The sequence below is a fragment of the Vulpes lagopus genome, chromosome 6 (assembly GCF_018345385.1).
Source record: "Vulpes lagopus strain Blue_001 chromosome 6, ASM1834538v1, whole genome shotgun sequence".
Lineage (NCBI taxonomy): Eukaryota > Metazoa > Chordata > Mammalia > Carnivora > Canidae > Vulpes > Vulpes lagopus.
The window spans coordinates 121,501,273-121,526,923 of NC_054829.1; the positions used below are offsets into that span (position 1 = coordinate 121,501,273).

A 25,651-nucleotide genomic window follows, 5' to 3' on the forward strand; every position below is an offset into this window, starting at 1 on the left:
AAATTTAGCTTCCTTTCAGAATTGCAAAGCTTTAATGAAAATTGTACATTGTCATTAAATGATTTTATTTGGTTTTCTTCAAGCTAATAAGCACAAGTGGGTACCACTCCACTTAGATGATGTAAGACCAGACAGTCAAGAAAGACCAGGATCTCGGAACAGCTCAAGATGTCAACCTGATGCAAATAAATCATCGTATAATAATAGGAGAAATGATACACGAAGTAAGTTACCTTCTAAGAGAAAAATGACACTAAAGAACTTGGTGTTAATGTTCATAATTTTGTTTTATTTATTTATTTTTAAAGATTTTATTTATTTATTAGCAGAGGGAGAAGCAGGCTCCATTCAGGGAGCCCGACGTGGGACTCGATCCTGGGACTCCAGGATCATGCTCTGGGCTGAAGGCGGTGCCAAACCACTGAGCCACCTGGGCTGCCCAGTGTTCACAATTTTAATAACTGTGTAAAGTGCAAACTACTTGAGAATAAGTTGCAGACATTGAGCCCTTTTAAAAAAAAGATTTTTATTTTTAAAAGATTTTTATTTATTTATTTTAAAAAGATTTTATTGATTTATTTATGAGAGATACAGAAAGAGAGGCAGAGGGAGAAACAGGCTGCCCCTAAGGAGCCCGATGCAGGACTTGATCCCGGGCCCCAGGATCATGCCCTGAACTGATGGCAGATGCTCAATCACTGAGCCACCCAGGCACCTCAAAAAAAAGATTTTTAAAATTTATTCATGAGAGACACACAGAGGCAGAGGGAGAAGGCTCCTCTTGGAGCAGGGTGCCTGATGTGGGACTCAATTCCAGGATCCTGGGATCATGACCTAAGCCGAAGGCAGACCCTTTGACTGACCCACCCAGGTGTCCCCACTGTGCTCCTTTTAACACTAAATACTTTTAGAGTATATATAGAACAGTAATGTGGTATGACTGTTCACAGGCTGACTTTCCCCATAATGTCCTTTTCAGTTTTTTTTTCTCCCTCCTTTCCAGGATCTTATGTGATATGCATTGCTTTAATCGTTTGTTCTCTTTAGTCTCCATTAATCTGGGATAGTTCTTCTGTTTTCATCTTTTATGACATTGTTTTTTTTTTTCCTAAAGACTTTGAGACAGGTGGTAGATAACTCTCACTTTGGGATTTTTGGTGTTTCTTCATGATTGGATTTGGGTTTTGAATTTTTGGTGGGAATACTGCAGAAATTAAATGGTTTTCTTCTCAGTGTGTGGAAATGCACATGATCTTGGTTTATCTTATCGCTGATATTAGTTAACTTTGAGCACTTCATTAAAGTGATGTGCTCTAAGTTTCTTTATGATATTCTTTTTTCTCCCTTATAATTAATGTGTAATTTGTGTGAGAGACTTTGAAATTTTGGAAATACCCAGTTTTTCATCAGACTTCCACATGACTTTTCCATTGATGATCCTTGTCTTATTTAGTTATTACCATAATCATTGCAAATGCTGATTTTTCTTACTGTATCATTACTTCTATATTTACTAGTTGACATTCCACTCTAAGGAATGGCTTCCCTTATTATCAATGTGGACTTAGTGGCTTATTTTTTTCAGTGGATTATAATCCATTACCATGAGTTTTTAGCTCGATGCTTAGATTATCCCAGATTTGGCTAATGAGAGCCTCTTATGGGTTATTTGTGACTCTTATTAAAGAGTCAACTTTACTGAGCTATAAATTATACATGTATAAACTATGTTCACATGTAATGTTACTACTTAAAATTAAAGATCATTTCCCAGATATGTTATATCAACAGGATTTCTTACATTTCATAAAGCAGAGGAGGACAGTAGGATATGTTACAACAATTAGATAGGCATTTGGTTTTATAGGTCTCTGCTGAAATCTTAGGTCTGATAATTTTCAAAGTATATATGTTGTCCTGTGAATGGAGAAGCTTAAGAAAATGTTACAGAGGTGCCTGGGTGGCTCAGTTGGTTAAGCAGTCTGCCTTTGGCTCAGGTCATGATCCTAGATTCCTGGAATTGAGCCCCACGTCGGGCTCTCTTGCTCAGTGGGGAATCTGCTTCTTCCTCTTCTCTGTGCTCTCTCTCCCTCTCAAATAAATAAATAAATAAATACATAAATAAACAAACAAAATCTTAAAAAAAAAAAAGATTACAAACATAATACTACCACCTGAAAGTTTCCAGTTATATTATGAAAAACTTAACACACAAAGAGTTGAAAGAAATTGTACAGTGAATACTTGTTTAACCACTACCTAGAGTTGGTAATTTTGCTATATTTAACTCATCTATGTGTTGAATCATTTGAAAGTAACTTGCAGATAATCATGACACTTCAGCACTGATGTCCTAAGAAGTTGCAGCATCTAGGAAAATCAACAGTAATTCCCTAATATCATCTGAAATCTAGTTACATTTGTTCAGTTGTCCACAAAATATGACTTTAAAATTATGAAACTTGTCTACAGAAAAACTGACATTTTTTACCTTTGTATCATTGTTTTTCAAATATATTACTTTGTTATATTAAAGTAATATATATTTATAATTAACGATTTTTCTTACTAGATATTGGGAATATGGGATGCCTGGGTGGCTCAGCGGTTGGGCACCTGCCTTCAGCTCAGGGCATGATCCTGGAGTCCCAGGTTTGAGTTCCACATCAGGCTCCCTGTATGGTGCCTGCTTCTCCCTCTGCCTATGTCTCTGCCTCTCTCTCTCTCTCTCTGTGTCTCTCATGAATAAATAAATAAATAAAATCTTTAAAATAAAGTAAATATTGGGCATGTAAGAAAACACGAAGGTTGTAACGAACCTTGATCAATGCTGGGAACTTAGCACCAAGTTTAGAAAAGCATATTACCATTACCCTTTACCCTTGAACTTCTCTGTGTGCCCTTTTCAATTTCATCCCACTTCCTCTCTTCCCAGAAATAAAGGCTTGAATGTTTGGTTTTTGAGTATTTTTACTTGAAACTGCCATTCAGTATGATGTCATCAATATATTCTTTGGCACTAATTTTTTTCACTTTAATTTTCTTAGATTTATGCATGTTGGTTGTATTGTTGTGTGAGTCCTTTTCCCTGCCGATGTATATTTCACTATTTGATAAAATCTGTTATTGGTAGACATTTGGATTGTTTCTGGTTGTTATTTTTAAAAAATATTTATTTGAGAGAGCATGAGAGAGAGCACAAGGTGATGAGGGGCAAAGGGAGAGGGAGAAGCAGACTCCCTGCTGAGCAGGGACCACCCCATCTCCCCCACGTGGCAATTGATCCCAGGACCTTGAGATCAGGACCTGAACCAAAGGCAGACACTCAACCAACTGAGCCACCTAGGTGCCCCTATTTCAGCTTTTTGATATTAAAGTGGTACCGTGTATGATTTTTGCATGTTTTCCAGTAAACATGTACAAGAGATTCTTTGGGGTAATTTCTTCGGATTGCAGCCCATGAGTGCATTATGCAATTGGTATACTGGGTCATGATCAGGTTTTTAAAAAAATTGATAGGCTCTAGAGTGCTTCACTCAAAATATGCTTTTCATGACAATTGTGTTTATTTTTAAGATTTTGTTTATCTGAGAGAGAGAGAGAACAAGCAGTGGGGGAGGGGCAGAGGGCAGAGAGAAAAGCAGAGTTCCTGTTGAGCAAGAAGCCAGATGTGGGGCTCTTCCCCAGAACCCAGAGATCATGACCTGAGCTGAAGGTAGACACCCAACTGACTGAGCCATCTAGGCACCCCAACAATTCTGTTTAAATTACAAAAAAAATTTGTGTGTTTTAGGGTGTAACATAGAGAGTAGTAAGACTTTCCTGTGGGTCGAGACAGATGTGTTTGAAAAAGACTATATTAAGATACGCATTAAAGAGGATCTAGGGCAGTGGTTCTCAATGGAAGTGATTCCCCCCTCTCCCCCTTAAGGGGGCATTTGGCATTGTCTGGAGATAGTACTGGTTTTCACAACTGGTGGGTGGGGGGTGAGTGCCCACTACTGGCATCTCTTGGGTAGAGGTCATGGATGATGCTAAACATCCTCCATCTCCCTACACTATCTGGCTTATAATGTCAACAGTGCCAAGGTTGAAAAACCTTGGTCTCTAGGATATATGTACCTTCAAATTTATTTGATTTTTCCAAATTGTTTTTCAAAGTGGATGTGCCTGGCTTTGCTCTTGCTAATGATATAGTGTTCAACCTTTTTCTGTCTTGGTCAGTCTTTGATATCATAGGACCTTAAAATTTTGTCGGCCTGTCTTAATACTCTGTCTTAATTTTCATTTCTCTGTCTTAATTTTCATTTCTCATGACCACCGAGGCTGAATGCCACTTTCTATATTTATGGTCCATTTCCATACCTGTTTTGTGTACCTGTCTTTTAGCCATTTTTTCCCATTTAGTTACTATGTTTATGTGTGTATGTGCACTGATGCATTATATATATATCCTGGATATAATTCCTATATTGTACTGCAGATATTTTCCATTATTTTTTAAGATTTTATTTGAGAGAGTGCCATCGCAAGCAGGAGGAAGGGGCAGAGGGGGAGGGAATGCCCGACTCAGGGGGCTCATTTCCTGGACCCTGAGATCATGACCTGAGCTGAAGGCAGATGTTTAACTGACTGAGCCACCCAGGTGCCCCTCTTCTAGTTTGTTTTGTGTTTTCATTTCCTTTTATCTTTAAAAGGAATGTCTTTTACTTAAATTGAGACAACTGCTCCTTAAACATTTTATAAAAAGTTACTTTTAATTTTTGTATAATGCAAAGTCAGTTGTCTTAGAACTCCTCGAATCTTCAACAGTACCATTTTAACAAAGGACTTTTTTATCTTTTTATTATGTTATTTTACTTATTAGAATGTCTTCTTTATATGTCGATATTATTGTAGGCCTTCTTTTATGCTGGGGACATTTTGACAAATTCCTATGAAATCTCTTAAATTTGTATCTATCTGAAGAATGCCTGGTTACTAACAACCAGTTACAAAGTGTGGAAGGGATAGTTGCCATGTTTTCATACAAATAATCATGTTATTCACCGTTGCAGATTGGAATGTATAAAAATAATTTTGTTTTTAAAAGGTTGGAGGCGTGATAGAGAAAAGAGAGACGATCAAGATGAAGTTTCCAGTGTGAGAAGTGAGGGTGGCAATATCCGAGGTTCCTTTAGAGGCCGAGGAAGAGGCCGAGGACGGGGAAGAGGACGAGGCAGAGGAAATCCTCGACGTAGGACATTAATTTTTTGTTAAATTAGATGAAGTTTGAAAAAGTGTGCAAGTCCTTTTAATTTTCCCCTATTCCATATAATGTTTTAACTAATTTTTTTTTGGTCTGATAGTAAAGATAGTGTTATATTTGTTATCCCTTCAAATACTTTGGATTTTTCTTTATACGGACTATTTCTCTTTTTTTTTTTTTAATTTGTAATCATTTTTCTTTCTTCTTTACTCACATCAAGTGAACTTCGATTACTCATATGGTTATCGAGAACATGGTGAAAGGACTGATCAGCCATTTCAAACAGAACTTAATACCAGTATGATGTATTACTATGATGATGGTACAGGTGTACAGGTGTATCCTGTGGAAGAAGCATTGCTTAAAGAGTATATTAAACGCCAAATGTAAGTCAGACATAGATGGAATAGTAACATCAAACTTTAACATCATTGATAGTGAATACATTATAATACATTTTCTAAGCTGTTTATTAGTAAAATTGGAAGAATTTCGTGTTATATGTTTTCTAGAAAATGTTAGTAAAATATATGAAATATTTTTTAAAAACTTACATTGGTTCATGTTGTGTTATATAAGATGCCCAGTTTGTCTACTGTTCAGGTATTTCTCTGTTTAAGGGATATTAGTTGAAAGGATATTGTCGTTGTAGTAGATGAGTGAGTAAATATAAAACTGTGATATGTATATATATGAAGTTGAACAAAGCCTGATTTCTTATTTGCAAATACACGTTTATATTGAAATTTGCAAGTGAACATAAATGGCAAAATATGGTGATATATTTTACTTTCTTAGCAAATTATTTCAGAATTCTAAGTTTTCTTTGTGACACATATTGAAAGGGAACTACTTTAGTAGTTCAGACTTTTTACTCTACTTCTCATAATGGTTGCCTTCTGAATACTGAAGTTGAAGTTAGGATATTCTATTGTCTTTAAGAAAAAAATAACCCTTGTACACATTAGTATTGTATAGAATGTTTTGCATATTTATATAGTGTGTTTATACAGTGGTGAAAAAATGTCCCCAAGTGATTTGCATAACCAGTTTGCTGAAATTTGACTTTTTTTTATTCTTAAAAAGTTTGCCAAAAAAGCCTAGTTTTGAAAGGGTTATAAGCATCTTAAAAACATCTGCCTTTATTTAAGAAAGAAAACTGACTCTACTCTGTTACTAGAAAATAATTTCTTCATCAGCATCATCCAGGCATCTTCCTGGGATGCCTTCTTGGTGGATTTGATTGGCTTACATACAATCTGAAGCAGCTTGCTTATTTTGTTCTTGCTTCTTCTGTTACAGTTGACGCAAACACTGAAGAAAAGGGCCTTTTTATGGGCAGAAAGTGCCTGGCATGTGGCTATCAACTTCAAACCACTATTCCTGTCTTTTTTGTAACTCTTACTGCCAGGTCCTTTCTGAGACCTGACAGTGGATATGCAACTCCATGTCAGGATAATCGGCCTCCAGTGTGCTCATACAAGTGAGGGAGGAGCAGAGCTACTTCAGTGTTGACAAAATTTCTGATCATGCAGTGTAGAATCCAGAGCTTCTAAGGTAGGACATGATAATGTCCCCTAGGACACTGAATAAAATGTCAGACACAACATTGGGCATGACTCCTTTTTTGGTTATTGTTTTAGCAGTAGGGTTTTTGGCAGATGTTAGAGCAGCAGGTTTAGAAAGGCTCTTTACTGTTAATCATTCTTTGATTAGTGGACTTCTGGATTTGAGGAGTCATGCTTTTTATCTTTGTTATCTTTGAGGTTTCTCGCAGGCTCATTGATTAGGGTTTACATTTTTTCTCTTTGAGAAGTTAGTAAAAAACTTTCTTGCATTTGTGGAAAATTGTGCTAAATGTATTTTGAAGACGCGTAAAACTATTATGGATGATTGAGTTTTTAAGATTTTTTAACTGAAAAATATATTGATAATTTGTCATTTTTGGTGTCAGAATATTAAAAATTTAAGATCTTGATGATTTCTAGCCAGGAGAGTCTCTTCTGGCATTCAGATTTAGAGATGAGTAGTTTGTATCCTGTTAGAAGTTTAAAGACATATATACTGTAGGTAATAGGGTGATTGAGAAGTTTTGTGTAAGAACAATTTTAATTTGTGATTAAATTAAATGTCATAATTTGTGAAAATTTAGAATTTAAGCATATGTATTTTGTGCCTACTATGTCAGGCCTGTGAAAATCAGGACTTTTGAAGTGTCACAAAAATTAGAACACATGTATTATGTGCCCACCACATGCCAGGCACTGTGAAAAGGGCTTTTTTTAGGTATAACAAAATCAGAATGTTTTTTTCTTTAAGACTTAACGTTTTTTTCTTCAGTGTTTAAGATGAGTAAATGATTTACTGGTGTTAGTGAGATGTCAGTAAAATTTGCTCATCTAAGGGGAGCTTTGATAGATAAATATCTGAGTATAAAGAAATAACGTATTTACATTTCTAAACTAAGACTTTTTTCTCCCAGTGAAAAGTAGCTTAAAGTCATTTCTCATTTATGGGTGATTATTTCTTCAAAGTTAGAATTTCACCTAAATGTTTCAAGGATATCTTTAGTCACCCAGTATTAACACCAAAGTATATGATCTGGTGTACTTTCTCATGATTTGCCACTGATCTTTGAAAACTGTTTGATTTGGAAGCATTATAGGATTATTAACCTATAGGCCATATTATCATTGATGTCATGTATTTCTTTTGTATTCTTTTCTGCATTTCCCCCCATTTGTCCTCTTGGTCTCTCTAGAATCCTATTATTATTCTTTATGGAGGCTGTAATTTTAAATGTGTTTCTCAAATGCCATTATTAAATATATATGTATTATCTTTGTGTCTTGGAACTTGTAGTTATTGATTATGCAGTTTTTTCATTTACATTTCTCATGGTACTTTCCTAGAGAAGATTAAGGTATTTAAGCTTTTTATGTATTTTTGCCTCCATGTACCTCATAGTACATTCCTGTTCAGCTATATATTCTGTTTATTCTTAATGTCTTTTATAGTTCTCTCCATCAAAGAAAAAGGGAGATCTTAGAAATATATAATTGATTGTGTGTATATCTGTGCTTCTATAGTCACTAACTTTTTACTCAGCATTGTGCTGATTGCTAGGATTCAGAAATAGTAAACAGTGTCAGTACCCTATCAATTTGAAAAACAAAACAGAAACTGTAATCCAGTCCATAAACTTGACAAAGGATACTTCCAAAACTAATGTTCTGCATAGTGATAGGAAAAAAGTTGGAAGGTAATCTGTTGATGTGTTTAGTCATTATTTAGTGTTTAAGTGAAGCTAGTTAAAATAACTTTTAATGAAAATTTTCACTTAATTGATTCATTAAAAAAAAATCAGTTACTGAATTATTTTAAAGTAAAATGCTGGTTAATTCTTTATACTTCGACTTAGATCAGTTTTACCTAATGTTAGGTTTTTGGAAGAGAATCAGTATTCTAAATTTCTTGCTACTCATGGATAAGAAATTATTAACTCAGTAGGGTTTTGCTCCTTCTTGTATTTACCCTATATATCTCAGTTGTATTTAATCTTTGTTATTAATAAAATAATTTTAAAGCCATTGATATATAAGCTATAGATATTTTTATATCCTTTTGAATAAATGAATTAAACTTATGTTCATTTCTTTTTGTTTATGTTTCTTTTTTTCAGTGAATATTACTTCAGTATAGAAAATTTAGAGCGGGACTTCTTTCTTAGGAGAAAGATGGATGAACAAGGTTTCTTGCCTATTTCCCTGATTGCTGGTTTCCACCGTGTTCAGGCTCTCACTACAAACCTTAATCTCATTTTAGAGGTAATTATTTGTTTACAAAACAAAACAGTTACATTCAATTTTGTGGTGAACCTAAAACTGCTCTGAAAATATATTAAAAACCTTAAGGGCAAAATGCAAAAATCATCTGTAGTTGCCTAAGGTTTAGACTACATCTCATGGCTTTTTTTCATTTTATAAAGCATGTACACACAAGAATTAAGGATACTATAAATGATAAATGCAAAAATAAAATTTTTCCTCATTTAAAAAAAAATGTCTAACCTTGGAAAACCCCTCATGGTGTTCATTAATGCTGTCTCCGCCTGTTTTTAACCTGATCCTTCAAACTTGGATCTTCTAGGTCTGTTAGTCTTCTTGGGTTGCTGCAAAATACCATATATTTCTATTCATTAAAATATTGAGAATTTTTCCTGAGCTGTAGAAAGGCTAATTTGAAATAGTCTTTCCACTTGTATTCTAATGCTTTTATTAATTTTTTTGTCTGCACTGTTGTAGAAATGCTTTGAACATTTTTGGTTTTCTGTTCCCTGTATACATTTAATCAAATTTGCCCTTTTACCATAGTTTTGCTGGACCTACATTCTTGTGCCCCTGTGTAGCCAATCCCTTTTCCCATACATAACCCCTGAAGCCATTGATCTGATTTTTGTCCCTTTAGTTTTGCTTTTTCCAAAAAAAAATAGTTACATGTTTATATGTAGTTGTTGACTTTTATTTCTGATTTCTTTCACTCAGCATAGTGCTTTTGAGATTTATTCATGTACATTATCAGTAGTTCGTTCTTATTGTTGATTCGTATTCTACTGTATGGATATACCACAGTTTATCCATTCATTGGTTGATAGACATTTAGATTGTTTCCAGTTTTTAGAGATTATGAGTAAAGCAGAAAGGTCTTTGTATGGTGTATGTTTCCATTTTTGTTGGGTAAATATTGAGGATTGTGATTGCTGGCATGTATTTTAAGTATATTAACTGTAAGAAAGATATCCAAAGTGGTTTTGACCATTTTGCATGAGTTGCATTTGTTATATAGCCTTATCAGCACTTAGTATTATCAGTTTTTTGGAATAATAGATATGTAGTAGTTTCTCATTGTGGTTTTTTTTTTTTTTAAAGATTTTATTTATTTATTTATGAGAGACACACAGAGAGAGGCAGAGACATAGGCAGAGGGAGAAGCAGGCTCCATGCAGGGAGCCCGATGTTGAACTTGATCCGGGTTCTCCAGGATCATGCCCTGAGCTGAAGGCAGAGGCCCAATCACTGAGCCACCCAGGTGTCCCTCATTATGGTATTAATTTGCATTTCCCTATGAATAATGATGCTGAGCATCTTTTTTTCTGTGTTAATTACCATCGGTGTACCTTTTTTTGTTGAAAAGATCCTCATATTTTGCCTATTTTTAATGGCATGGTTGTTTTCTTATAATTGTAAGAGTTCCTCTGGATACAAGTCCTTTGTATTTTACAAATATTTTTTTCCCAGGTTTGGACTCATATTTTTATTTTCTTAACAGACTTCTTTGATTTCTAGCAATTTTTTTTAAACCTATGTGCTCCATGATTTAAAAACTAGCTACAGGAAGATTCAAGATTTCAAAAACAATATAAACTAGTGATTTGCTATTTGTTAATGTGTAATTGAGTTTTTGTCATATGAAAGAAATTACGTCAAGTACTGCCATTATAACATTTGTTTATTTAAAGAAAACATCTGAAAGTTTCTTTATACTATAATTTGAAGAAAACTTAGTTTTTTCCTGCAAAGCTTAGTCTTCAGAAAAATGTTGTTATATTCATAGTAGAATGAGTTTATTAACTACTTCTGTCATCTGTCCTATAGCAAAAATCTACCTCAGTTGTCATTTTTCGTGAATTTATTACTGATTTCCCCTGCTCTGTATTTCTTTAGGAATCTGTTGTAATTTCATTATTGTATGCTTTTTTGGTCTTTTGGTGTTTCCATTAAGTCCTGAGGCATAAGTTTTAGGTTATTGATTATCTGTTTCCTTATAACTTAAAGCATTAGGGAGGAGATATTTAAAAGAACTTTTGTGTTACTATTATGGTTAGAATTACTATGTTTCTATGAAATACAGAAATACATAAGCACAGTGATTTTTTTATTTATTTTTTTAAAAAGATTCATTTATTTATTCATGAGAGACACAGAGAGAGAGGCAGAGACACAGGCAGAGGGAGAAGCAGGCTACTCGCAGGGAGCCCAATGAGGGACTCGATCCTGGATCCCAGGATCATGACCTGAGCTGAAGGCTGGCACACAACCACTGAGCCACCCAGGTGTCCCAAGCACAGTGATTTAGAACAGCATAGGTCTACATTCACTTAATATTCATTTTGCACCACTGTTTGTTACAGTGGGGAAGTTGTCATTTTTCTGTTAAGAATCTCAGGTTTCATTGGGCTTTGCAATATAAGCGTATTGAGAGCATGGACTTGAGAACCTGCATACACATCCTTGTAGGTTTGTGACTTTGTGCATTGTCCTGAGACTTCAGTAAAGTGGAAATGGTAACAGTACATACTTCATAGGGCTGTCTAGGTGAAATGTGTAATGATATAGTATCTGGCACACATAGTAAGCCCTAAATAAGAATTTGTTATTATTGTTTGTCTTCAAGGATGCCCTTCTATTGTTGACTCCTTTTTATGGATCTTCTTTTCAATTCTATCAGCTTTTTGTTATATGTATTTTAATATGCTCAAGTCTTTTCTTTCTTGAAAAACCCTCAAAAGAAGCAATTTTATTTCACACCCCTATCTGCCTTGGTTGAGGTTTTCTACACATCCAATCTTACTGAATCTGTTTCTTCCCATTCATTTTCAGCTTCCTGTAAGTGCTTTTGTTTTTTACATTGATATATATGTAGCGTTAAATGATTGCTATTATAGTGATATTTATCACATAATTATAATACAGTATTGTCTGTAGTTTTTGTACTGTGCGTGAAATCTCTTTGTATTATTCACTACTTGTCGCAAGTTAGTCCTTTTAAAAAACATCAGTCTTACCCCCCACCGGCTGTTTCTTGGTAACCACCATTTAACTTTTTTCCACATATAAGTGATATCATATAGTACTTGTCTTCCTCTGACTTACCACATTTAGCATAATGTCCATAAGGTCCATCCATGTTGCAAATGGCAAGATGTTCTCCTATCTCATGGCTGAATAATATTCTGATACATAGATATATATGGATATATCTGATATGTGTGTATGTGTGTGTGTGTGTGTGTGTGTGTATGCTTGCATGCATGCCTGCATGCCGCTCTTCATCTGTTGTTGGGCATTTAGTTTGTTTCCCCATCTTAGCTACTGTGAATAATGTTGCAGTAAACGTAGGCATGCAGATATCTCTCCAGAATCTGTTTTCATTTTCTTTGGGTGTATACACAGAAGTGGAATTGCTGGATCATATGGTAGATCCAGTTTTGCATTCTTGATTTTTGCTCCACAGCTGAGAGCTATTCGTGACTTCCTTTTTTAAAAAAATATTCAATTAATCCTTGATCTGTAGCTAATCAGTTGTATAACTAAGTTACTTTTTCATGCTTGTTTTCTCATTGTTAAAATAGGGCAAATAATACTTAAAATAGAGTATAAGGGCTTAAGAGAAGTAATTAATATAATATTTATAAGGCTCTTAAGCTATTAATACTATTCTCATCTGAAACTGTTTTCCAAATTGACTGACTATGGTTCCTCAATCTGTGTGCCTCTGTCTTATCTCTAAGTCTTTGCACTTGGAAATCTTTTCTTTTAGTATGAGGCATAGGACAGGAACTAGGAATGCATTATCTTTATATTCTAACATTGGTGGTTGTTCATAGTAATAAATACCACTAAGAAAAGGACCTAAATTAATAATTAGAAAAGCCTTCAGGTATCCAGAATTTTTTTTTTTAAGATTTTATTTATTTATTCATGAGACCGAGAGGAAGAAACATAAGTAAATGGAGAAGCAGACTCCTTGTGAGGAGACCGATGTGGGACTCGATCCCAGCCCTGAGCTGAAGGGAGACACTCAACCACTGAGCTACCCAGGCTCCCCCAGAGATAGTAATTGAATACTATAACTCATTGTTTAGGAGTTCAACATAATCATGGTTTGGTTTAAATAAAACTCTTGTTTTGTCTAGATCTTTTTCTTAATTTTGTATAAAATATAATTTTTGTGTGATGTTTTGAAGGTCCAAATCACAACATTAAGTTCTGTTCTCTTTATTTTCTTCCTGAACATTTTCAATAGGGAATAAATTTCCTGTGATTTAAAATTCAGAGGGTATGTAGTGACAAATTTCCTTCTCATCTTTCCCAAACAGTGAACTAGTTAAGCTTTTCTTGGTAATAATCGGTGTTACTTCTTTTTTATGTGTTATTTCTCCTGAGATTAGTACATGTTATACTACATATCTTATTATGCCCTTTTTCTAAAAAAAAAAAAAAATTTGCATATATTAGATTATTCAGTAGTCGTATGTAAACAACTTTGGTTTTTTTCCCCCACTCAATTTTTTTTACATTGAGACATGATTTGTACACTGTATATTAGAAATTATAGGATCACAGATGACTTTTTTCAGTGTATATAGTTGTGTAATTGCCTCCTAGATTAAGATAGAGAACATTTACAGTGTCCCAGAAAGTTCCATTTTGCCCTCTCCTAGCCTGTACCACTGTTCTCCTCAAGGGTAATTGCTCCTCAGAGCTCTCATTTGTTTTTCAATTTCATCTAATCAGTACGTGTACTCTTCTATATCTGACTTGTCCTTATCACTTCCATGAGGTTTATCCATGTTTTTGGTGTGTAACAGTTGTTCACTATCCATGTTGGGACAGTACTTCATTATATGAATATAAAACAATATACTTCTCCATGGTGCTATTTTTAGATACATGGATTCTTTCCAGTTTGAATCTCTAGTACTGTTGTGAACATTATTGTACATATTTTTTGATGGTCACATGCACTTATTTTCCTTTGAAATGATGGGTAATAGGATACATACATACACTCAGGTTTTGTAGATAACTGCTAAACATTTTTTCCAAATTACTGAACCAGTTAAAAGTACCACCATTGAATGTTTCACTTGCTCCATATTCTATCAACATATTGGCATTCTTTTTCCAAACACTGTTCTGAAAAATTGGAAACAATAGGAAAGTTTCAAAGATTTTTTTTTAAATTCAGGTGCATGTAAAATGCAGGAGTCTTAGGTGTTCATTGAATTTCGAAATTGTAGAAGCCTGCCCTCAGAAAGATCTAGCCCATTACTCTAAGAACTTCCTTAATGGCCCTTCCTAGTCAGTTGGTCCTGCTCCTCCCGCAACCCTCTGCTCCATCCCAAACCACTTTTCTGATTATATTAGCGTAGATTAATTTTATCTGTTTTATTTGTACGCATTTGAGTTACTGGGATTCTTCTGTCTCCTGACTTTTTCATTGGTAGTTTTTGAAATTCATCCATGTTGTGGTGAGGATCTGGATCCTGGGTATACCAGGGTTTGCTACTAGGGTGTCATTGTTTCTAGAATGTTCAGTAGATAAAACCAGGAAAATATATATTAGAAAAAATTATAGCTATCACCAATTCAAACCCCTTATCATAGGTTTCTTCCTTAATTCCTTTATTCCGTATTTCAGACTATTTTTTTCAGAGTATCCTGATTCCCATCCAAATTTGTTTTATAAATTTTTTTTTAAATTTTTCATTTATTTATGATAGTCACAGAGAGAGAGAGAGAGGCAGAGACACAGGCAGAGGGAGAAGCAGGCTCCATGCACCGGGAGCCTGATGTGGGATTCGATCCCGGGTCTCCAGGATCGCGCCCTGGGCCAAAGGCAGGCGCCAAACCGCTGCGCCACCCAGGGATCCCCCAAATTTGTTTTAAAATAATTTTTAGGGATGCCTGGGTGGTTTTGTGGTTAAGTGTCTGCCTTTGGCTCAGGGCGTGATCCTGGAGTCCCGGGATGGAGTCCCACATCAGGCTTCCTGCGTGGAGCCTGTTTCTCCCTCTGACTATGTCTCTGCCTCTCTCTGTGTGTCTCATGAACAAATAAAATCTTAAAAATAAAAGAAAAAATAGATTTTAATAATTTTAAAGTACTGTCCAGTTACAGAAAATATAACTTGCAAACTGAGTACTATGCTAATACTAAGGGGGGCATACACATGTAAAAAGTAATGCATATAATATGTTCTTCCACTAAAATATGGTGAGTTTTAACTTTTATAAAATAACATATATGTTCAGTTTTTATATTTATATTTTTCCTGATTTAATTTTTAAAAGGTGAGTACCCTTGAATTTCAGGTAGAATTCAGATCAATAAATCTTATTTTGAGGGTTTTTTTTTCTAGTTTTATTTTATCATTAAATTATAGCATATTTATTTTGCAAAGCACTAAAGCCAGTGGCTAAGAGTTTTAGTGGTGATCAGTATATTATATGAGTCCTAGTATTGCCTCATATGCAGTCTGTGATTTTTATCAAGGTCCTTTATCTATTTGAGCCTCAGTTTCCTCTCTGTGTACATTATAGGGTATTGTCAGGAATGTGTGTGTATGTGTATTTCTTGTCTTTTAAGTAATGGTGATAATTATTAAAATAGAGTTAATTTTATTTGGTGGTATTAAGGTAAGATAAAAGGAAATATGAGAGAATAAAACTGGAAGTAAATTATAGTAAAAGTAGTTTGCTTCTAGTTGATGTAATAATCCTATTCTGTTGTGAAAACCAAGTTATCTGTTGCATGTTATGTGAGGATATCTGTTACCTATCACAGGGGCAAATGCTTTAAAGATTTGTTCTAAGTAATTAATTCATTGATATTTTTGAAACATTTACTGTGATAATTTCTGCTAATGTCAAATTAAAATTTGTTTAGGTTATTAGAAGTATAGTATGTACAATTACAGTTTTTTGAATGATAGTTCTTTAATAGATCAAAATATCTATTTATAGGCACTGAAAGATAGCACAGAAGTGGAAATTGTGGATGAGAAAATGAGAAAAAAGATAGAACCAGAAAAGTGGCCAATTCCAGGCCCTCCTCCACGTAGCGTGCCACAAACAGACTTCTCTCAACTGATTGATTGCCCAGAGTTTGTACCAGGCCAAGCCTTTTGTTCACATACAGGTAACAGCTTTTCTTCTAGAGCAAGCAGTGTAATGGTGGGCTATTTTGTCCAATTTGCCTATCCTTTAAAAAAGTTTATTTAGATTCTATAGAAAAATTAAAAGATAACTAAATGGCTTTTGATGCTCTAAATTCTATTCATTTTGCCCCCACCCCTCAGAGCCATAAGTTATGAAGGGATTTAAGAATTATGGGTAAAGCTCTGCCTTATTCTTAAATTGTGTACTTTGTCATGTGTGGAATTTATACCGATCTTAATTTTACTAGATGATTATAGATATGTTGTGTCGGTTTCCTCTTGTAAGATTGGTGTAGTCTAAAGTAGTTTAAAAGTCTTAAGACTCAAGAGTGGGGCTGACTTTAATTTTGTTACTAGTGTGCTTCAATCTTGTAAAGATGGGATGACCTATATTCAAAAGCAGCATTGGGGTTCTGTTATGAAGTTATTATAGGTTAAAGGATTGATGGTGATTAGAATTTCCAAAAACTGCTTTAATATTAAGAATTATTTTCCTGGATCATTTTTAAGACATTCCCTCTTGGGAAAAAAATGTGTGTGCTTAAACTTTTTTCAGTCAGGGTGATGATCTACTGATGCTTGGATGTCATTTGATCGAATATGCAGAGGAATAGGTGACTCACTGAAATATTATAAACATTGGAACAAATCGTGCTGCAGAAATGAAAGCGACCAGACTTACTGCTGTGCAAGAATGTCTACTCCCGACTCCTTGTGGAGGAGGTTGGGCCACCACTACACTGGAGATAAACGCCTTTGTGATGATGAGGAGAGAGACCAGAGGACTGCAGTGGTTTTTATAGGAGCCACCCATTTGTGTGTAATTAGCCTGAGCTGCATGTGCTACTTTTATTTACGGTGGGAAAGTTAATTATCATTCTGGGAATATTGCAAGATACTGTCTTATCCTTCCAGACTTGTGTACCTGTGTCCCAATCAATAAAGCAAACCTAGAGAGGCACGAGTGGCATTTCCCAGATTGTTAGGTCCTTTGCTATTTGATTTGCTCTTCTGTGTAGTGTACAGTGTACAGCTCCCATGTTGTCATCTTACTTCACATGGACTATACGATGTGTTAATGTGGACATTGAAGGATAAGAAATTTGAGAAATAAACAAGACTATTTTTTTTTTCTAAACTCCTCAAAATATATTTTTTATACACCAGTACGTGACGTGAGACCTGCCATCAATAAAGTACCGATGGACAGTCTGACAGATATTTTTATTTAGTGTTCCTTTGATTGCAGCCCTCTGTGCCTCTAACCTTAGCAAGCAACTTGGGCAGATGTTTTAAAAGTTGAAGAAAAGTGATATTTTTTAGGTTTTCTTAAAGACTTAATGTCTGATTGTATGAGTTAGATTAATTTATTTGTGTAAATTTGGGGTCCAAGATGACATTTTTAACCTGCTTATGAACAGGCATTAGGTGGGTTAGATAAAAATAGAAAATACTTTTTTCACAGGTTAGCTAAGGTAGGTCAGTTAACTTGGTGATGCCTGTTCATTTAACCATTTATGCATTATTAATAAAATTTGCAAGAATAAAATCACAATGTCTTGTACATTTTGTGTTTTTTAAATATACTCATTTACATCTCATACATATTATCAAAACAAATCACTGTATATTTAAATGTCAAAGTTCTTAGGTTCTTTAGATTATAGATCTGTAATTAGATGGATAATGAAGGTATATTGAAAGAATGTTCGTAGAATTACACAGATTCACATTACGCCATAGGAATAAATACGTAAATTCAGCCTTTTCCATGAATTTCTGCCTTTAATAGTTATCCTCTGATGAGAAAGCCTTAGGTCCTAAATTCATTAGAGAGAATTATGTCACCAAAAATTTGAAATGGATGTAGGAATAGGAAAAGTAGATGGTGTTTATCTGTACCTTTAGGTAAAGAAATTTTATCTATATCCTCTCTCTCTGATGAGAAGACTTTAAATTTCAAAAACATAACCATTGATGTATATTTTATGAGGGATTTATGTGGTTAGATATTTAAACATTTTTGTTTTTTTTCATCAAAGAAATTAAAATGTCTATTTTTCCCTCTATGGAGGTTGAATTGTGTAACATGAGTTCACCTTTGCACTGAACAGAGGACCTCAATGCACCAGAAAATGTTGATTATGGGAATGGTAAGATGTTAATTTTAAAATTTAGGTTTTACAGTTCTGTGGATATAGTATTATAGTATCAACTCTTTAAGTAAAAGGATTTCATTCATCAAAATTGAGAGAGGTACCTGACCATTTTGGGGTTTTTGGTATTGTTTTTGGTTCTTTGAAAAATGTGTAGAAGGATCCTTAATGATTTTTGAATAAGCTGTGGAATTTCCTTTGAAAAGTTACAGAAGTATTCCTGAATGTGCCACACATAAAGTATTTAATCCTTTTAAAGCAATCTATATAATTACCTGGTTTCACAGTGGATAAAGAAGTCAAATTAGATAGATAATCATGGAATATATATGGTGATTTACCTCTGGAGAGTGATGTTGACAATTTTCAATTAATGAAAACAGCAAAGATAAACTTTTTTCTATGTTTTCACAAATTAGAACCTTTAAGTGTCAAAGTATGCATCTAAATTTTTATCTGTAAGTTTAATGTCAAGTCATCCAAGTAATATTCATTTGTTCTTGGAAGATTAGGGCTTTACCATTACCTTTAAATTTTGTACACATAATGTTTGAAGTCTTTTCATTGTAAAAGAAAAATAATGTGGTAATTATAAGTAATTACAAGGTGAATATTTCCCTTTAAAAACTCAGACTATTCTAAATTTTATTGTCTTACCCAAATTCCTTGGTATTTTGATGTCATTTAATTTATAAGCACATGTTGTGGATATAGTAAAATTGTTGAGTTCATGGTAGAAACTTTCAAGCTTAGAGAGTATTTAGAGATGATTATATAATAAACTTAAGTAGGCATTTAAAGATTATATTTCTGTGTTAAAAATAGTAGTTAACTGATTTTCCCTTCCATGTGCCAGGTGGTGTTCTTATAACTTATATGTGAACTATGCGTAGTAATTTAGTTAATTCTCGCACTTGCTAGGGTGGTGGTTCTTAGTCTATTTTCACTGCATGAGCGTAGGTGATTTATAGGATTAGAAATAGGGTTTTCTGCTATTTAATGTTTTCCCATTCCTATAACTTTAATATTAATACTTGCAGCCCAAGTCTAGCATTTCACTGGTACTACCTCTGTGGATCAATTGATAATATATGTACTGTTAACTAAGAAAGTTGTAAGCTGCAATGTCCAATAAAAATACAATGTTTGCTGCACATGTAACCCTAATAATTTTAAAGCCTGAAAAGTCATAAAACAAATGAAACTAATTTTAATGATACTTAAAATATTTTAATATACCCAAATATTGTAACATTAATATAAAAATTTTATATTAATTAACATTAATATAAAAAAAGATCCATTTTATATTTTTAGATTTTTTTGAAATCTGATATGTACCTTACTTATACTTACTAGCACATTTTAGGACTACTCCTGTTTCAAGTGCTCATTAACTCCATATGACCAGTGGCTACATACTGGACAATGCAGTTTTAGAGTCTTTTCTGTTACGAAGCAATGTATTCTTAAAATAGTCATTTGATATTTGAATCCTGGATCTAACTGTGTTCATGGAGAGGATAATAACTTATTTGATTCTAGCATGTAGTAGATGAGAGTAAAATCTTGGAATATTCTTCTCAAACCCAAACTCCTGGAATGTGCCTTTCCATTTTCATTTAGTAAATAAAATAATTGTTTCTGTTGATTTATATCAGCTTTCTATATGTAATATTCAACCTTTGCAATATTTTCAAGTAACTGACTTTCGGGACTAAATTAAATTGATGTTTAGAATTTTAGAGTATTAATTTGTACTTAAAACATTTTGTCCAAAGGAAGTACATATTGCATTATAACTTAAAATAAGTATTCTTTTGACTTAAAAATTTTTTTTTAAGTGATTAGGATTTTATTTATAGAGCATGCATTTATTTTGATTATATAGTGTGGAGAAAAGCATTTTTAATTCCATCAGAGTTTTAAAAAAATGTTTTAAATTTTATGGCCAGGGCAATGTAAATTGTTTTATTAAAGGTTTTTATTTTTTGAGAGAGACAGAAGGAGCATGGGGGGAGGGGTAGAGGGAGAAGCAGACTCCCCACTGGGCAGGGAGCCTGATGTGGAATTCCTGACCTGAGCTGAAGGGAGACAGACCCTTAAATGACTGAGACACCCAGGTGCCCAGGACAGTGCATTTTAATAATGTGACATTCTGTTCTTTATAGTATCCAATATGAGCTAAGTGGGTACACTGCATTTAGGTAAAACTCTTTAAGCAAAGGAAATAGGAAAAGTATGAATAATGACTGCCTTACTATAGATTATAACAGAACAGTAAAGGACTGATAACTGCCTTGAATAAAAATATGCATTTACTCTATGGCTTAATAGTGTTTGAGATTCCGTAATTTCATTATAATTGATAGATTTTAAGATTTCACAGGGAATTAACTCCTAAATTAGATGTATTATCACAGTTAGTGACTCAATTGATATGCTTAAGAAGTTTAAATGAATGTGATCTGTGTAAGAGTTGGTGACATTTCTTTTATCTATTATTCATTGGCTTCCCTCAGATACATCTTACATTACATCTTTTCAGGTTTGAAAGTCTTTGGAAAAATTGTAATTGAGATTTGATTGATCATGTTTTTGTTGAAAAAAAAAAATCAAGCCCAAGTAAAGAAAATGAAGTATTTTGTCAATAAGAAAACCATTGTTTTAACTAAGTACTAACTTAAAATTTTAGAATCTGCCCCAAATTCTCCAAGAATTGGAAGTCTGCTGAACTCAAAGAAAAATACTGAAACAAGTAATCTTCAAGCAATGTCTAGAGGCTTGTCTACTAGTTTGCCTGACTTGGACTCAGAACCTTGGATAGAAGTAAAAAAGAGACATCGTCCATCTCCAGTGAAATTGAAGGTAAATTGTTATAAACCAAGTGAAGTGTAGTACATTCCTGTAGTAAGGCCAGTGTATTTTGTTTGTCAAGTAAATATATAAAATTTAGAAAAGTTTAAAAAATTGTAAAAATTGGATCCATTGGCCATAAGTAAAAACAGTTTACTCAGTAGTTGAAAATAAGTTAAAAAATTTATCTTGGGATGCCTGAGTGGCTCAGTGGTTGGGCGACTGCCTTTGGTTCAGGGAGTGATCCCGGATTCCTGGGTTTGAGTCCCACATCGGGCTCCTTGCATGGAGCCTGCTTCTCCCTCTGCCTGTGTCTCTGCCTCTCTCCATGTCTCTCATGAATAAATAAAATCTTAAAAAAAATGATTTAAGAATATTTTGACATGGTCTTTTTACTTGTGACTAAATTCAAATTTTTTAAAGCTGACAATATTTATAAATTGTGAATTTGTATTACCAGTTTGTTATTATTTGTGACCTTATTATTTATAAAGGGTACAAATCAGGTATATATTTGTTTTGGTGATTTTTGTGTATGCTGAGAAAGGAAAAAATTGATTTCTTAAGAGTGCATGAGGGAGTGAGATGTTATGAAACCACAGGAGAGATTCTTGATGGCAGAACTGCTGTATTTTTGACTCACGTTTGGATACACAAAATTTCAAATGTGCTAAAAATTGCTCTGATCTAAACCATAAATAAAATAAGTACAAATAATGGGAGATTTCAGTAAGATTAATGGGTTATTTCACATTTCAGTGTATATGTTGTTTGTAATATTGTGCTATATACTTTAAGATGTTACTATTGAGAGAAACAGGGTAAAAAAAATTGTGAGTTTTCTGTTTGTTGCAACTGTATATGAATGTACTATTAGCTCAAAGTAAAAAGTTTACCACAAATAAATGCAGAAAGAGTGGTACTCCAATGATTCAAATATTGAAAGTAAGCTCTGTAAGGAGAAGGTAAGGTCACTGAAAATAATAGGACCTGGAATTGGGAAGGATAAAGAAGACTATCAGATTGAAGAGTATTATAAATAAGGCTCTTTATCCTTACCATCACAGCATGAAGAAGGGAAGCATGAAGGGATTTAAGAGTGATTCTCTACTGGAGGAATGGAGTGATGGAATGTTGCTTCATTGGGGTATTTGGCAATGTCTGGAAACATTTTTGGTTGTTAAAACTGGGGGAGTGCTATTGCATTTTGTGAGTGGAGGCCAAAGATCCTGCTAAACATCCTACAGTGCACTCCCCTTTCCCCAAAACAAAGAATTATCATGCCTAACAGGTCAGGAATGCTGAGGTTGGAAGACCCTAATCAAAACCCTAAAATCAAATTTTAATTAGCAATGGTGGCTAAGCATGGTGTATTTAAATGTTAAAAGAGGTGGTTCTTATTATTTTTACCCCCTTTAGGAGGGGACATCTGGGTGGTTCAATGGGTAAATGTCCAACTCTTGGTTTTGGCTTAAGTCATGATCTCAGGGTGGCCAGATCCAGCCCCATGTGGGACTCAGCACAGAGTCTGCTTGAGAGTATCTTCACTTCCCTCATGCTCCCTCCCCATTCCTCCCCCTACTTATGCTTTCTCTCTCAAAAAAATTTAAAAATAAAAATAAATAAGTCTTTTTAAGGATCTATACCCTAAAAACTATAGAACACTGCTGAAAGAAATTGAGGAAGACACAAAAAGATGGAAAAATATTCCACGCTCATGGATTGGCAGAATTAATATTGTGAAAATGTCAATGTTACCCAGGGCAATTTACACGTTTAATGCAATCCCTATCAAAATACCATGGACTTTCTTCAGAGAGTTAGAACAAATTATTTTAAGATTTGTGTGGAATCAGAAAAGACCCCGAATAGCCAGGGGAATTTTAAAAAAGAAAACCATAGCTGGGGGCATCACAATGCCAGATTTCAGGTTGTACTACAAAGCTGTGGTCATCAAGACAGTGTGGTACTGGCACAGAAACAGACACATAGGTCAATGGAATAGAATAGAGAATCCAGAAGTGGACCCTGAACTTTATGGTCAACTAATATTCGACAAAGGAGGAAAGACTATCCATTGAAAGAAAGACAGTCTCTTCAATAAATGGTGCTGGGAAAATTGGACATCCACATGCAGAAGAATGAAACTAGACCACTCTCTTTCACCATACACAAAGATAAAATCAAAATGGATGAAAGATCTAAATGTGAGACAAGATTCCATCAAAATCCGAGAGGAGAACACAGGCAACACCCTTTTTGAACTTGGCCACAGTAACTTCTTGCAAGATCCATCCACGAAGGCAAATGAAACAAAAGCAAGAATGTACTATTGGGACTTCATCAAGATAAGAAGCTTTTGCACAGCAAAGGATACAATTAACGAAACTAAAAGACAACCTACAGAATGGGAGAAGATATTTGCAAATGACGTATCGGATAAAGGGCTAGTTTCCAAGATCTATAAAGAACTTATTAAACTCATCACCAAAGAAACAATCCAAGATCTATAAAGAACTTATTAAACTCAACAGCAAAGAAACAATCCAATCATGAAATGGGCAAAAGACATGAAGAGAAATCTCACAGAGGAAGACATGGACATGGCCAACACGCACATGAGAAAACGCTCTGCGTCACTTGCCATCAGGGAAATACAAATCCAAACCACGATGAGATACCACCTCACACCAGTGAGAATGGGGAAAATTAACAAGGCAGGAAACCACAAATGTTGGAGAGGATGCGGAGAAAAGGGAACCCTACTGCACTGTTGGTGGGAATGTGAACTGGTGCAGCCACTCTGGAAAACTGTGTGGAGGTTCCTCAAAGAGCTAAAAATAGACCTGCCCTACGACCCAGCAATTGCACTGCCGGGGATTTACCCCAAAGATACAGATGCAATGAAACGCCTGGACACCTGCACCCCGATGTTTATAGGAGCAATGTCCACAATAGCCAAACTGTGGAAGGAGCCTCGGTGTCCATCGAAAGATGAATGGATAAAGAAGATGTGGTTATGTATACAATGGAATATTACTCAGCCATTAGAAACGACAAGTACCCACCATTTGCTTCGACGTGGATGGAACTGGAGGTATTATGCTGAGTAAATAAGTCAATCGGAGAAAGACAAACATTGTATGGTCTCATTCATTTGGAGAATATAAAAAATAGTGAAAGGGAATAAAGGGGAAAAGAGAAAAAATAAGTGGGAAATATCAGAAAGGGAGACAGAACATGAAGACTCCTAATTCTGGGAAACGAACTAGGGGTGTTGGAAGGGGAGGAGGGGAGGTGGGGGTGCCTGGGTGGCGGGCACTGAAGTGGGCACTTGACGGCATGAGCACTGGGTGTTATTCTGTATGTTGGCAAATTGAACACCAATAAAAAATAAATTTATTATAAAAAATAAGTTTTTAAAAACCTAAAGCAGCTTTCTCAAAACGATATTTTCTAAAGAACTTAATTTCTATATTTATCATGGCAAATAACATCGCTGTATAGCTAGGGAGGATAAGGACCATGTCCTGACAAAAACAAAACAAAAGGATAGTGTCCTGGATCATTGACAAAGATTGTATAGTATTGTATTTATTCCAAGATCTATGTTTTTTCCTTCACATTAGAAAAACTCCACATTTCAATATTTCTTTTAAAATAATGGTTCCTACTTTATATACTGTTGGTAGGGGAATAAATTGATACAGCCACAGAAGATAGTATGGAGTTTCCTTAAAAAGTTTAAAAAATCAAAATTACCATATGATCAGGTATTCCACCATTGAGTATTTACCAAAAGAAAATGAAAGTATTAATTCAAAAAGACATGCTAATGTTTATTGCAGTATTATTTACAATAGGCAAGATATGGAAGCAACCTAAGTGTCCATTGATAGATGAATATAGATAGGGAAGATAGTGTATACATATATAATGGAATACTAGCCATAAAACAGGATGGAGATCGTGTCATTTGTGACATTTGGATCTGGGGATATTATGCTAAGTGAAATAAGTCAAACTGAAAAAGGCAAATACTATTGGATTTCACTCAGGTGGAATCTAAAAAACAAAATAAAAAGTGAAAAAAAAAAAAAGCAGACTCAGACCTGTAAATACAGAGAACAAACTGATGTTTCCCAGAAGGGCAGAGGATGAGGGGGATATAGACAAAATGGGTGAAGGGAGAGGGAGATAAAGGCTTCCAGTTATGGAATGAATAAATCATATTAATAAAAGATACAACATAGAGAATGTAGCCAATGATATTGTAAGAGCATTTTATGGTGACAGATGGTTGCTACACTTGTGAGCACAGCATAACATAAAGCTTAGTTGAATTGATATGTTGTACACCTGAAACTAATGCAGCGTTGTGTATCAACTATT

The 25,651-nt window shown here is 34.5% G+C and overlaps 1 protein-coding gene across 10 annotated transcripts in view; it reads left to right on the forward strand.

The window, feature by feature from the left end:
* Positions 1 to 25,651, forward strand: part of LARP1B (La ribonucleoprotein 1B) — a 128,053-nt gene that overhangs the window by 15,883 nt on the left and 86,519 nt on the right. For 8 of the 10 annotated variants that reach the window (XR_005988564.1, XR_005988565.1, XM_041760063.1 and 5 more), the window contains 6 exons: positions 84 to 224; positions 5,093 to 5,236; positions 5,469 to 5,634; positions 8,931 to 9,075; positions 16,054 to 16,228; positions 21,099 to 21,271. Coding sequence is in view for 8 of the 10 variants with exons in the window: in XM_041760063.1 (XP_041615997.1) it covers positions 84 to 224; positions 5,093 to 5,236; positions 5,469 to 5,634; positions 8,931 to 9,075; positions 16,054 to 16,228; positions 21,099 to 21,271 (944 nt within the window). In the remaining 2 variants the exon portion in view is untranslated. Of the gene's footprint in view, positions 1 to 83; positions 225 to 5,092; positions 5,237 to 5,468; positions 5,635 to 6,550; positions 6,806 to 8,930; positions 9,076 to 16,053; positions 16,229 to 16,803; positions 17,797 to 21,098; positions 21,272 to 25,651 lie in introns of those variants that run through there. The other 2 variants (XM_041760071.1, XM_041760070.1) reach the window with 2 other exon arrangements.